Genomic DNA, 15,710 nt, shown 5'->3' on the forward strand with positions numbered 1-15,710 from the left:
TAACCTGCTGTGAACTGTAGATGGTGTACACCACACTAGGTGTTTTATTAGGGGTTGAGAGGGAGACCTGTAGAGTGAGACTATTTGGCTTTGGCTGCCCTCCTGTAGAGTGTCAGTAAGGGGCTTCACCTGGGGCTCTACACAGTACCTCCTAATATCCATCCTCTTCCTCCCACTCTCTCTCTCAGACTGATGGCTGTGCCGCACAGCGCCACATCGTAAATTAGTCCCGGGTGGTGACACAGTGCTTTCTGGGTAATTTGGACAATGGGGCGTTTGACAGCTCACCCATCACAACTACAGCGCCCCAGGGAGCCACTACTCCTCTTGAGCTTTTCTCTTCCCCATCTTTTCTCTCCTCCCTTCCTCTCCTCCCCCTTCCTCTCCTCCCTCACCACTGATGGAGCGACTCTCTAAGTAGCAGCATCATTCTCCAATCAAGCACCAAAATGTATTTTCATCCAGGAGAGAGCAAAGGAAGGAGAGGAGAGAGTGATGCAGCGCAGAAAGATAGAGGAAAGAGGGAGCTGCAGTAGAGAGAGGAAAGAGGGAGCTGCAGTAGAGAGAGGAAAGAGGGAGCTGCAGTAGAGAGAGGAAAGAGGGAGCTGCAGTAGAGAGAGGAAAGAGGGAGCTGCAGTAGAGAGAGGAAAGAGGGAGCTGCAGTAGAGAGAGGAAAGAGGGAGCTACAGTAGAGAGAGGAAAGAGGGAGCTGCAGTAGAGAGAGGAAAGAGGGAGCTACAGTAGAGAGAGGAAAGAGGGAGCTGCAGTAGAGAGAGGAAAGAGGATGGTGAGAAAAAGGGAAGAAAATGAGAGGAAAGGGAAACATGTTTCTATAAATGTATGATCAGCAGTATCACTCATCCCAGAAGAACGCATAAACACGATTAAATGCAATCCCCCTTTTTGAAAACTGTCAAGAACACCATATTTCCAATATTTCCTGTAAACCAGAATAATTCTGACCTTGTAACAAATCAGCTGAATGCATCAATCCAGCGTTATCTATCTAGAGTTTTGCAGAAGGGTTGGAGTGAGTTTTTTGTGCCACCTCTTGCTTATGCACATAGCCTTTGTATTCCCGCTGCAGTACAGTGAGCCTCCGTTTCCATGACACCCTGGGAATTAATTTCCTCAGAATGCAGAATTAAACCTCAGAAAGATTCCCTTTCTTTTCTAACCTGCAGCATATTTTTCGTTGCTGTATTTCATATAGGGAGGCAGTGTATTGGACTGTATTTTATAGGAACTACCAGTGCTGGTTCAGGATCAGTCTTCCTGTCTCTCCCTGTGTTCTTCTCTGTGGCGTATGGTCCCAGCAGGGCTGAGGAAGGGCCCAGTAATGAAATGAGGGAGTGGGTCTTTGTGTCTCGGCCTTCCAGTGTCCTCCTGCCAGTCTCTGTCTCTCTTGTATGTCTGTCTGTAATAATAATAATAATGGTGGGTGCTTATATTTGTCCTATTTCAAGTGTGTATTAATACACGTGTGACTTGTAGAGTGGGGGTCACTGCCAGGGTCTGCCATTATCAACTGCTCGGGGATTCAAACTAGCAACCTTTCAGTTACTGGTGTTTTATTGATGTTGAATTTAACCTTTATTTAACTAGGCAAGCCAGTTAAGAACACATTCTAACCGCTACTTGCCAATCTCTCTCTCTCTCTCTCTGCCTGTCTGCCTGTCTGTATGAAGTAGATCACTCATCCATCTCTTCAGCCATCACAGTCTCTCAGAGCCTGCCCTGGCCTGTGCGAAACAACAGTCTATGCTGCTCTCGTTTTTCTGGTTAGGGTCATTATCTGACCACCGTGACCTTGTCATCTCTGGCACCATGAGATCAGTTGGATGAGGTCCAGGTCCTATGGCTCTGGAATGCAAAGATGGCCGACTGCCAGAGAAAGACCAGAGAGCTGGAGTGGGTGGAGGGTGAAGGGCTGGGTCAACGTTTATATGAAGACTTTATTATCCACGCATTTTTCACATTTCTTTTTTCATCAGAAATGATTCCCCATGGGTTCCTTGATTTGTGTGTGTAAAATATTACTGTTCTCAGATTTTTAATTTAAAGATTTTAGATGTGTATGAAAATGTGTTTTATTGCAAAATGCTATATATATGTTGTTTAGCTGGAATGTATTTTTTGTATCCTGTATATTTAAATGAGTTATCTTAAGATGAATGCACTCACTGTAAGTCTCTCTGGATAATAGAATCTGATAAATTACTGAAATGTCAAATGTAATAGTTTTACATACAGAACGCATATTACTGTATTGAATACATTTTTTTAAAATATTGATGTCACAAATGTATAATTTGTACATTTCTTTGAATACAATGGTTACATTTGACTGTGTAAAACCTATAGCAGTACAACTTATTTCTCTGAGAGTGAGCCACATATATTGCATTTTGCAAATTTGTCTCTCTGAAATGAAACCAGTAAGTGATAGATTTGAAACAAATGCATGTCTGTCATTGACAACCTCATGCCATGATTAGATAGTGAGAAAACACATCAATCTCTTTTATAATTTCTTTAAACAATAAAATTAAATTTACCAACGTTTCTGAAAATTAATATATAGCGTTTTGGAATAAAACTTCATATAGGGGGCTTGAAATCATGCACTCAATGTACAAAAAGAGAAAGGGAGAGAAGGGGGGGGGGCAGAGAGAGAAAAATAATTACAGAGAGAGAAAGAGAAATGGAACTGTACTGTATGTAAAATAAAGAACTAGACAGAAATGAGGTGGCCATATTGGTGTTTTTAGTCATTTCAACTGGCTGTTTGTGCTGGGCATTTCTGATATTGTGTTTTGCTATTTCTGTCCTTGATCTGAAAGCACCAGGCGATCTGTCCTGGCTTCCTAATGAAAAACCTTTTAATCTGAGAGAGAGACAGAGAGAGGTGAGAGAGAACATATAGAGAGATGGAGAGGAAAGAGAAAAAGGAATGTGGAGGGAGAGAAAGAAAGAGAGAGGGAGAGGAAAGAGAAATAGGTAGGAGTGAGAAACAGAGTGAAGTTTATCGAAAGCATGTCCATTTCTCATTTAGCACATTTTCTACGCTTATCTCCAGGCCCACTCTCCCATCCCACTACTGCTGCAGCTCTCCCGCCTCGCACACTGCCATGCTGAGGTGGACAAAATCAATTTTTGCAGATACATTTTTGCAATTACATCACTTACTCTGTTTAAGATAAGATGCATGAATTGGACTACTCTTGAAGCACCAGATTGAATTATTCATTTGGTTTACTCAACTCGGTCTTTCTCTCTCTCTCTTCCCCCCCCTTTCTCTCTCTCCTCCTCTCTCTCTTTCTCCCTCCCCCCACCTCTCTGTCTCTCTCGGTCCCGGGTCCCATGGTCCCAGGGGATGAAATATGAGTGTGTTTAGCACTCTTCAATAGAGAGCACAGGACATGGGAGGGGTCACTGAACCTCTAATGCTACCCAATAAATATGTGCTGCTCCTAGCCTCGTCTGTGTTGGGAGAGGGGGGAATAAGCTCTCTCTGTCTTTCTATCTCTCTCTCTGAGTGTATGGCTACATTAGTGTATACAGGGGGAGAAGACGAGAAATGAAAGTAGATAGCTGAGTGCATGGGAGCATATGCATTCATCGTGTGGGTTGTTTATGGTAGTGTTTTAATGTTTCTGTGTTTGTGAGAACAGAGTCATCCATATAGATTTGAGCCACCAGTCTAGTATTGGTCTTTACTTATTTCAAGACAGCCAGTATTGATTGAAGGGAGTCTTTAGCATTGATTTATGTTCACTCAATGTAATGGGGAGATGTGCTGGGAACACGGTGATAATAGGTGGCTCTGATTGACAGTGCTCACTGTCTTGTGACACTTTGCGTGACAGCGTGGTCTTATACCAGATAATGGTGGTGGACTCAAGTTCTTTACAGATCACTGTATAGGCCTACTGGATTTCCCTAAAAGCATTCCCTACTGTAGAACATTCCTTGGGGGGGAAATTCCTCTTGTCCTTCTCCCCAGCTCACTACATGTATTGCCCATTGTCCTTAAAGCTGGAATCCTTCATGGTGAAACGGCCACGTCCGTTTGGGACATTACAACAACAAATAAGTTACTGCAAACAACAAACACTGTTGTTTTCCCTCTGACATGAGAGGCTCCTTCCTCGTTTCAACAACAAAACAAAAACAATAAGGAATGCGCTGGGGGCAAACATTGGTGCAGTTTCCCCTCATGAATTTCCATCTTTAAGAGAGAGAAACGGTCAGACGGAAAGGAGGAGTGGAGAGATGAGAGGAGGGAATGGAGGACAGTAGGAGTATAAGAATAAGGGTTGGGATGAGAGGAGAGAATGCATCAGCCAAGTGAAGAGCAGAGGAGTGTGTGGGGAATAGAGGAGGAAAGGAAAAGGAGAAGATTTATGCCCACGTTCATCCGTGTTCACACTTGACTCTCCGCTCATGGAGGGGAAACGGAGGCCCAGTTGATAGAGTGGCTTCCTGGGGACAATAAATCTGCTTGTGGAGAGATAGAATAGAGCTTATCTTCCACTATGGTGTCAGGGAGGAGCATTCACCAGCTGTCATCACACATACAGAGCAACTATATAACATACGGCAACACCACAGAAAGACAGAGGAAAACAATACACATTCCCAGACCAATAGAGACAAATTATAAACATTCTCAAGGACACTTAGTTCAGCAATATAGTAGTCTCAAACAGGCATAATGGAGTCATATTCAGACAGCTCAGAAATGAATCCTGCATACAAAGTTTCTTACTCTACTTCAACAGTGCCTTCAGAAAGTATTCACACCCCTTGACCTATTCTACATTTTGTTTCAGCCTGAATAAAAACATGATTCATTTCAGATTTTGTGTCACTGTGTCACCCCATAATGGCAAAGTGGAAATATGTTTTTAGATTACATTTTGTGAAATTAATTAAAAATGAAAAGCTGAAATGTCTTGAGTCAATAAGTATTCAACCCCTTTGTTATGGCAATCCTAAATAAGTTCAGGAGTAAATATGTGCTTAACAAGTCACTAAATAAGTTGCATGGACTCTCTCTGTGTACAATATTAGTGTTTAACATTATTTTTGAATGACTACCTCATCTTTGTACCCCAGACATACAATTATCTGTAAGGTCCCGCAGTCAAGCAGTGCATTTCAAACACAGATTCTACCACAAAGATCAGGGAGGATTTCCAATACCTCACAAAGAAGGACAGCTATTGGTAAAAATAAAGCAGACATTGAATATCTCTTTGAGCATGGTGAAGTTATTAATTACACTTTGGATGGTGTATCAACACACCCAGTCACTACAAAGATATAGGCGTCCTTCCTAACTCAGTTGTCGGAGAGGAAGGAAACCACTCAGGGATTTCACCATGAGGCCAATGGTGACTTTAAAACAGTTAGAGTTGAATGGCTGTGATAGGAGAAAACTGAGGATGGATCAACGACATTGTATTTGGTCCACAGTACTAACCTTAATGACAGAATGAAGAGAAGGAAGCCTGTACAGAATAACAAATATTCCAAAACATGCATCCTGTTTGCAGTAAGGCGCTAAAGAAAAACTGCAAAACATGTACTTTATGTCCTGAATAAAAAGTGTTATGTTTGGGGCAAATAAATGTACTTTATGTCCTGAATACAAAGTGTTATGTTTGGGGCAAATCCAACACAACACCTCATTGAGTACCACTCTTCATATTTCAAGTATGGTGGTGACTGCATCATGTTATGGGTATGCTTGTCATAGACAAGGACTAAGGATCTTTTTGAGGATAATAAGAAACAGAATACAGCTAAGCACAGGAAAAATTGGTTTAGTCTGCTTCCCAACAGACACTGGAAGACAACTTCACCTTTCAGCAGGACAATAACCTAAAACACAAGGCCAAATCTACACTGGAGTTGCTCACCAAGACTACATTGAATGTTCCTGAGTGGCCGAGTTACAGTTTTGACTTGAATCAGCTTGAAATTCTATGGCAAGACTTGAAAATGGCTGTCTAACAATGATCAACAACAAACTTGACAGAGCTTGAAGAATTTTAAAAAGAATAATGTGCAATCCAGACTCACAGCTGTAATTGTTGCCAAAGTTGTGTCACGTGTGCTCCCTCTCCAGCCTCTAGGTCACCAGGCTGCTCGTTATGGCACACAGCTGTCATCATCATTATGCGCACCTGCGCTCACCTGGACTCCATCACCCCCTTGATTACCTGCCCTTTATAAGTCCCTCCCTTTGGTTCCTTCCCTATATCTGTCACTCCCTTTGGTTCCTTCCCCAGTCGTCATTGTTTCTGTTTCAGTTTCATGTCTGTGTGCTGTTCGTGTTTCTTGTTTTGTATTATGTTTCATTCATTAAACGTCTTCACTCCCTGAACTTGCTTCCCGGCTCCCAGCTCACACGTTACAAGGTGATTCTAATATGGGGTATTGCGTGTAAACAGGTAATAAAAAAATATTGAATCCATTTTGAATTCAGGCTGTAACACAACAAAATGTGGAATAAGTCAAGGGGTATGAATACTTTTGGAAGGCACTTTACATGTCGGGATACTGTCTGCATAAATTCACAGTTCACTTCTCCTTTCATAAAGTAATCCCTTGATTTACAGTACTGTATTTCTGTTGGGACTGAGACCCACTGAAGTCTGCTTCTATTACTCCCCACATCTTCTTTTGCTAACTCAATTTGATTTAATACGTTTTTACTTTTCTGTGAGCTGAATAAACTCAACTTAACTTTTTTTTGTCAACTCAACAAATGTAGCAAATTTAGTTGACTTGGCTAGATAAACAAGTCATTTTGACTGAATCTTTATTTATTTTTTTACAGTGTACAGTCGTGGCCAAAAGTTTTGAGCATGACACAAATACGAATTTTCACAAAGTCTGCTGCCTCAGTTTGTATGATGGCAATTTGCATATTCTCCAGAATGTTATGAAGAAGGATCAGATGAATTGCCAAGTCCCTCTTTGCCATGCAAATGAACTAAATCCCCCCAAAAACATTTCCACTGGATTTCAAATCTGCCACAAAAGGACCAGCTGACATCATGTCATTGATTCTCTCGTTAACACAGGTGTGAGTGTTGACGAGGACAAGGCTGGAGATCACTCTATCATGCTGATTCAAATCAAATCAAATCAAATGTATTTATATAGCCCTTCGTACATCAGCTGATATCTCAAAGTGCTGTACAGAAACACAGCCTAAAACCCCAAACAGCAAGCAATGCAGGTGTAGAAGCACGGTGGCTAGGAAAAACTCCCTAGAAAGGCCAAAACCTAGGAAGAAACCTAGAGAGGAACCAGGCTATGTGGGGTGGCCAGTCCTCTTCTGGCTGTGCCGGGTGGAGATTATAACAGAACATGGCCAAGATGTTCAAATGTTCATAAATGACCAGCATGGTCGAATAATAATAAGGCAGAACAGTTGAAACTGGAGCAGCAGCACGGTCAGGTGGACTGGGGACAGCAAGGAGTCATCATGTCAGGTAGTCCTGGGGCATGGTCCTAGGGCTCAGGTCAGTTGAAACTGGAGCAGCAGCACGGCCAGGTGGACTGGGGACAGCAAGGAGTCATCATGTCAGGTAGTCCTGGGGCATGGTCCTAGGGCTCAGGTCCTCCGAGAGAGAGAAAGAAAGAGAGAAGGAGAGAATTAGAGAACGCACACTTAGATTCACACAGGACACCGAATAGGACAGGAGAAGTACTCCAGATATAACAAACTGACCCTAGCCCCCCGACACATAAACTACTGCAGCATAAATACTGGAGGCTGAGACAGGAGGGGTCAGGAGACACTGTGATTGAGTTTGAATAACAGACTGGAGGTTTCAAAAGGAGGGTGGTGCTTGGAATCATTGTTCTTCTTCTGTCAGCCATGGTTACCTGCAAGGAAACACGTGCCGTCATCATTGCTTTGCACAAAAAGGGCTTGACAGGCAAGGATATTGCTGCCAGTAAGATTGCTCCTAAATCAACCATCTATAGGATCATCAAGAACTTCAAGGAGAGCTGTTCAATTGTTGTTTATAAGGCTTCAGGGCGCCCAAGAAAGTCCAACAAGCACCAGGACCATCTCCTAAAGTTGAGTCAGCTGCGGGATCAGGGCACCACCAGTACAGAGCTTGCTCAGGAATGGCAGCAGGCAGGTGTGAGTGCATCTGCACGCACAGTGAAGTGAAGACTTTTGGAGGATGGTCTGGTGTCAAGAAGGGCAGCAAAGAAGCCACTTCTCTCCAGGAAAAACATCAGGGACAGACTGATATTCTGCAAAAGGTACAGGGATTGAGCTGCTGAGGACTGGGGTAAAGTCATTTTCTCTGATGAATCCCCTTTCTGATTGTTTGGGGCATCCGGAAAAAAAGCTTGCCCGGAGAAGACAAGGTGAACGCTACCATCAGTCCTGTGTCATGCCAACAGTAAAGCATCCTGAGACCATTCATGTGTGGGGTTGCTTCTCAGCCAAGGGAGTGTGCTCACTCACAATTTTGCCTAAGAACACAGCCATGAATAAAGAATGGTACCAACACATCCTCCGAGAGCAACTTCTCCCAACCATCCAGGAACAGTTTGGAGACAAACAATGCCTTTTCCACCATGATGGAGCACCTTGCCATAAGGCAAAAGTGATAACTAAGTGGCTCGGGGAACAAAACATCAATATTTTGTGTCCATGGCCAGGAAACTCCCCAGACCTTAATCCCATTGAGAATTTGTGATCAATCCTCAAATTCTGACAAACTCCAAGCATTAATTATGCAAGAATGGGCTGCCATCAGTCAGGATGTGGCCCAGAAGTTAATTGACAGCATGCCAGAGCAGATTTCAGGTCTTGAAAAAGAAGGGTCAACACTGCAAATATTGACTCTTTGCATCAACTTCATGTAATTGTCAATAAAAGCCTTTGACACTTATGAAATGCTTGTAATTATACTTCAGTATTTCATAGTAACATCTGACAAAAATATCTAAAGACACTGAAGCAGCAAACTTTGTGGAAATTAATATTTGTGTCATTCTCAAAACTTTTGACCACAACTGTACAGACAGACACAGGGACATTTCACTGCTGCATTCAAAGGAAAGAAAGGCCACTGAAGGTCTCCGTGATACACAAAGTAGCATCTAGCAGCATAGGGAAACCTCCCTTAATTGACAGGTCCATTAGCTTTTAACAGGAGCTTTTCATTTCTCTGAACTAAAGGCCTGCAGGGCACATGCTCTCTATTCCGGACGGGCACTGGTGTAAAGTACTTAAGTAAAAATACTTTCAAGTACTACTTAAGTAGTTTTTTGGGGTATCTTTACTTTACTTTACTTTACTATTTCTTTTTTTGACAACTTTTACTTTTACTTCACTACATTCCTAAGGAAATGTATGTACTTTTTACTCCCTACATTTTCCCTGACACACAAAAGTACTCGTTACATTTTGAAAGCTTAACAGGACAGGAAAATTGTTAAATTCACACACTTATCAAGAGAACATCCCTGGTCATCACTACTGCCTCTGATCTGGCAGACTCACTAAACACATGCTTGGTTTGTAAATGATGTCTGAGTGTTGGAGTGTGCCCCCTGGCTATCTGTAAAAATAAAAATAGAAATGTGGCTGTCTGCTTTGCTTAATATAAGGAATTAAAAATGATTTAAACTTGTACTGAAGTATATTTAAATCCAAATACTTTTAGTATTTTACTCAAGTAGCATTTTACTAGGTGACTTTCACTGTTTAATCTCAGATTGTGTTTAATGAGGGCCTGTCACAGTGTGATGTGGCTCATCTGTCCTTGATCACCTGATTGCATGATGACACACACACACGTACACACGCACGCACGCACGCACACACACACACACACACACACACACACACACACACACACACACACACACACGGCTTGTCCCTGTACTGTCAATGGTAGCCACTCATCTCTGTAGGAGGGTGGTGGCTGGGAGTCCTGCCTTTCATCTCACCATGAACATATTTGACATTTACAGGGGCTTCCATGACAAATGATTTCCTCTTCTGTGCTTCAGATTGAAATAGTCTGAGCTTGTTTTGTATTTACTCTGGAGAGGAATTCATGATCATAATGCCTCTGCTTCGGACGGTGTAATAGGCAGGTAAGTTATGAATTACTGTAACACATTCCATTCGTTGTCCTCCAAAACACACTTAATATTTAGTTGTATTCCTTACAGTGTACTCTCAATGGTGAGGGATTTACTAGTTTAAACTTAATATAACATTCAAGTAATATTCAATTGGGGTCTTGAAATATTCAGTAATAAGACACATAATACAAATTAGGAAACACCTCCAATTATCGAAGAAAATAGCAGTTGAATAAAATGTAAACACTCTAAAATATGGAAGCAATTAAAAACTATCATATTGAAATCTAGTCGAGGAAATGCTTGACAGTATATTGCATATAAAACAGTTTAGGCATATGGTTTATTAAATAGATTATTACAGAAAAGTTATGAGTCTAAACAAGTCAACAAAAAAACCATGTTTCTCAGCATAATTATTTTGAACCCAATAAGTATGACAGTAAGTTATGCAGTCATTTACGAAACTATCAGATACAGACAAAATTATTCTTACAGGCGATTAGCTAGCTGTTGTTTGGAGTCGGAAGTCTAGCTACAGTTTTTTCCTTATTCTTCTCTCTGTCTGAGTGTGTCCTCTTGTTCTGTTGTGTTTCCTGTTTCACACGTCCAGTGTGACTGTTGGGTGGGCGCCGCAGTGTCAGCCGAAGCACTGTAGCCATGGAGGCAGGGCATCAGTCTGGCTCTCAGATCACTTTGGTGTTAGCAGAACAGATAGAAGTCCATCCCATTGGGCCTCTATGACCATCAAAGCACCAAGGCCAGGCAATATCGTCAGCTGATTTAATCTCAATTAAGTACCTTTATGTGATTGTTTTCAGTGAAAATGGTCAAAAACAAACAAGAAAAGCTTCTTAGCAAAGAGACATTTCTCAAGCAAGAATTTTGCTAGGACTGTCTTAAAGTGGTTTGATTAGGGGGTAAACTGAAAATATATTATTGGCAGAGAGGTTTGAAACTCTCGTTCCTATTGGTCTATTAACTCATTTACCACATGGTGATGTCACCATGGAAGGCCAAAACAGCTCTTACACTAAAAGGGAATTATTATAATTTTCACAATTTCACAGTATTATTCCAACCTCATGCTGCAGTGGAGTGTGCGCTGTTGGTGCGTTAGAGCAGAGGGAGGAACTGAGAAACTGAGAGAGGAAAAGAGAGATGGAAGTAGAGAGAAATGGAGATAGAACTACTCTTTAAGCTTGTTCTTGTTCTATATTCTATTGACTAGAGTGCGAGGGCCAGTCAGATTGTTTAAGAGTCAGGGTCTTTCAAGTATCATGTGGTTTCTTTTTCCATTTATGGGCTGTTTTTAACTGGAGGGCTGCAACCATTCCCTTGTATTTAGGATTTCTTACACTCTAGAAGTTGATGCATTCCAGAGTGTATTGTGTGTGTGTGTGTGTGCGTGCGTGCGTGCGCGCGCGTGTGTGTGTGTGTGTGCGTGTGGAACAACGTTCTGAATTCTTTCATGCTTGTTTCTGAACTCCAGCCCAACGGTCAGACACAGAGGGAGGGAGAGGGAGCGAGGGAAGGAAAGAGATAGAGAGATAGAAGCAGTAGAGGGTGAAAGGAGGCTAACACTTTCTTTAATGAGGTTCCTCGGCTTTCTTCCATTGTTTCTGGTTCAGGGTCCCTGGGCCTGGGTGGAGAGTGGGCCATAGCCAAGGTGCACTGTAAGCTACCTCCAAAAGTTCTGATACAATATATTGTAATAGTGGAGAATAGTCTCTATAGATTGCCCTTGGAGAGGAAAGTGTGTGTAGTTATTAGCCATTTAGTGAGAATTGAAGTGCATCAACCCACACCCAGCACAGCTCTCCTCTCCTGCATGTCGTGACTCGTGGTGAGTACTGAGCACTCAACCCATCCACACACACCTGTGAGGAAGAGAGGTCACAGGTAAGGGGTTAAAGGTCACTCAGAGTTTACTGCTACTCCTCAATTAGCACTATATCAGGAGCTGAGGATAGAGAGGAGTGATTTAGCACCCATGGTGATGAATAGCAGACACACTGCTCCGCACACACACACTCAGACACACATGCATGCACACATGGTCCAGTGCATACACACACACACATCCACACACACAAACACACAAGCGCACACACACTAACCTGGTAGTTTTCTAATCGAGGGCTTGGATGATTGAGGACACCTCCAGCCTTTATTGTCAGAGCAATCAGCTCCAATCTATGGCAGAGAGAGAGGAGATAACATTAGAATGTTAGCTAGAGATCATGAGAGGAAAGATAAATATCCACACAGGCACTATTTACTGCTCAGACAGCAGCAGCGTCTGTCTGGGAGACCTGGAGGCCTGATGCAGACAACAAGGCTCCAGTATGTCTGGACACCACAGAGAGAGAGAGGAGAGAGAGAGAGAGAGAGAGAGAGAGAGAGAGAGAGAGCGAGAGAGGAGAGAGAGAGAGGAGAGAGAGAGCGAGAGGAGAGAGAGGAGAGAGGAGAGAGAGGAGAGAGAGAGAGAGAGAGGAGAGAGAGAGAGAGAGAGAGGAGAGAGAGAGAGAGTGTGAGAGAGAGAGGAGAGATAGAGGGACATGGAAGAATTACTGATGGTGCTGATAAACCTTTATGCTATTCCTCTCTGTCTCTGTGTCACCATATCTCTCCATCGCTCTCTTTCTCTTTTTCTCACTCTCTCTCTCTCTTTCTCTGGCTCTCTCTCTCTCTGCTTCACCCTCTCTCTCTCTGTCTCTGTCCTTTATTTCTCTCATTCTGTTTCACCCTCTCCTTTTCTCTGTGTCTCTCTCTGACACACTGGATTCTTTCGGGTAGACTGGTGAATAATTGATGTCCACCGGTTCGATGGTAAGAATAGAACAGTTCTGGAGGTGACAAATGGAGTGTCGAATGGGCTTCATCTTTCCCTCTTCAAGGAGTCGGGAACTTGTGTGTGAGTTTGTGTGTGTGTGTGTATGTATGTGTGTGTGTGTGCGTGTGCGTGTGTGCGTGCGCGCGTGCATGTGCATGCGTGTGCGTGTGTGTGTGTGTGTGTGTTCTTGTGTCATTTAAGATAGGGGATGAAAGAGACCTGTAATTACAGGGAAGCGTATATCTGTCTGCAGCTGAACTATCCCAGGAATGGACTAAAAGGGGCCAAAAGCCTGGGGTCGTCGTCGTTAGATATCCTGTGTGTGAGAACGTTTCACCTGGCCTTCTTCTTCTCCTCCCTCTCAACCCCTGAACCCCCTGGTTCTCATCATCTCACATTATCTCTTCCCTCCTTCCCAGTCAGTAGACAGCAGTAACTGCATGAGGTTAGTGCAGCCAGACTGGTGTTTAAATCCTGTCTGCCTGGGAAGAATCCCAGAACCTTCCTGGACTCTAAAATACACCTGTCTAAACATTCAGGACCATCAAATATAGGGATGGCACTGTGTGCAAAGTGGGATACAATAATCCCATGCAAAGATGATGGTAATAACACATTATCCTCTTGTTTTATTTCCACCCCCCCTCTCCTTTCTTTCTCTCTCCTTCCTCTCTCTCCTTCTTCTCTCTCTCCTTTATCTCTCTCTCTCTCTCTCTCTCTCTCTCTCTCTCTCTCTCTCTCTCTCTCTCTCTCTCTCCTCTCTCTCCCCTCTCTCTCTCTCTCTCTCTCACGCACTCTCCTTCCTCCCTCTCTCGCCTTCCTCTCTTTCTCGCTCTCTCTCCTTCCTCTCTCTCTCTCTCTCCCTCTCCTCTCTCTCTCTCTCTCTCTCTCTCTCTCTCTCTCTCTCTCTCTCTCTCCCTCTCTCTCGCTTTCTCTTGCCCTCTCCTTCCCCTCTCTCTCTCTCTCTCTCTCTCTCTCCCTCTCTCTCCTTTTTCTCTCTCTCCTTCCTCTCTCTCTCTATCCTTCGTCTCTCTCCTTCCTCTCTCTCTCTCTCTCTCCCTTCTTCCTCACTCTCTCTCTCCTTCGTCTCTTTCTGCAGTGAGAGATGATGATGACTTCATGGGATTGGGTGATCTGCCAGAGACCTTCCCCTCGGACCCTCCGGAGCCCCTCCCAGTGTTCCTGATGGAGCCAGAGGAGGCGTACATCGTCAAGAACAAACCTGTCAATCTCTACTGCAAGGCCACGCCCGCCACTCAGATCTACTTCAAATGCAACAGCGAGTGGGTCCACCAGAAAGAACACACCGTAGAGGAGAGGGTGGACGAGAACTCGGGTCAGTAAAACTACCAGTGTGAATGTTTTTCTCATATGCACTGTATCTGGTTGTGGTGTGTCCTGTGGACAACATTTTATCAACCCTGGAGTGCATTTAATGATCAACATGGACCAAACCTTTAAACATGAACAAAAGAGATCATCATGGTTGAAGTCGAACAGACAGCACAGACACTGAGACAAACAGACCCAGACTCACCCTTCAGCTACGCAGTTCGGTCAGAAAATCAAGGAGATTAATTATTCAGTGAAAACTTTACTATGCCCTTTACCACACCCCTAGAACACACACACACGCACACGCTGACACATACACATCCACACACACACGGTTAATGAGAATAGGATTTTTGTAGCATAGCGACAGTCTTGTTAAACTGAAAGAGATATTTTAACACAGGGCTGCACCAATACTAGTCTGTCACTGCAGAGGCTCTGTCTGAAAGAGTTGAAACTGGACATCATTAAGACTGAGACACAACACAGACAGAGGCATACTGTTCTCCTTCAGACACTACTCTCTTTCTCTCTCTCTTTATCTCTCTCTGTCCTTATCTTCTCTCTCTCTCTCTCTCTCTCTCTCTCTCTCTCTCTCTCTCTCTTTCTCTCCCTCTCTCTCTCTCTATCTGTGTCCTTATCTCCTCACTCAATTCCCTTTTCTTCTATCGCTCTCTTCTTCTCTCCTACTGTTTCTCTTTACATCAGTCATTATCAGTGTGAGTGAATATTGTTTGATGCTAAACCCTTATGTCTGACGCAAGTCCTCCACACCCTCATCCTCACCCTCACCCCACCCTCACCCCCGCCCTCATCCCCACCCCAACTCTCATCCCCACCCCAACTCTCATCCCCTCCCCAACTCTCACCCCCACCCTCATCCCCACCCCTGCCCTGAACCCACACCCTCATTCCCACCCCCACCCCAACTCTCATCCATACTCTCATCCACATCTCAACTCTCATCCCCACTCTCACCCCCACCCTCACCTCCACCCCAACTCTCATCCCCACCCTCATCCCCAACCCCACCCTCATCCCCACCCTCACCCCCACCCTCATCCCCACCCCCACCCTCACCCCCACCCTCACCCCCACCCTAACCACCCTCACCCCCACCCTCACCCTCACCCCCACCCTCACCCCCACCCCAACTCTCAGAAACCAAGTCATAGCAGCATTCAGATATGTTCATACACACACCCTGGTGAAGGACTTCAGACCCAGTGAGCACAGTAGACAGTCCTGGCCTGTAGATAGTCCAACAGAAAGAGACTGGATCTTCTGCTTACCAAGGCAGACGTCCATTCTCCATCTCTTTCTCTGTTTGTCAGTCCTTTCTGCTTACCTCTCGCTCGTGTGTGTGTGTGTGTGTGCGTGCGTGCATGCGCATATGCAT

At 43.9% G+C, this 15,710-nt stretch overlaps 1 protein-coding gene across 3 annotated transcripts in view; it reads left to right on the plus strand.

Annotated features, from left to right (window-relative positions):
* LOC110537154 (netrin receptor UNC5C) overlaps window positions 1–15,710 on the plus strand; it is a 263,198-nt gene that overhangs the window by 127,172 nt on the left and 120,316 nt on the right. For all 3 annotated transcript variants that reach the window (XM_036937158.1, XM_036937160.1, XM_036937159.1), the window contains one exon: window positions 14,076–14,312. In XM_036937158.1, the coding sequence (XP_036793053.1) occupies window positions 14,076–14,312 (237 nt within the window). The remainder of the gene's footprint in view (window positions 1–14,075; window positions 14,313–15,710) is intronic.

The sequence above is a fragment of the Oncorhynchus mykiss genome, chromosome 12 (assembly GCF_013265735.2).
Source record: "Oncorhynchus mykiss isolate Arlee chromosome 12, USDA_OmykA_1.1, whole genome shotgun sequence".
Lineage (NCBI taxonomy): Eukaryota > Metazoa > Chordata > Actinopteri > Salmoniformes > Salmonidae > Oncorhynchus > Oncorhynchus mykiss.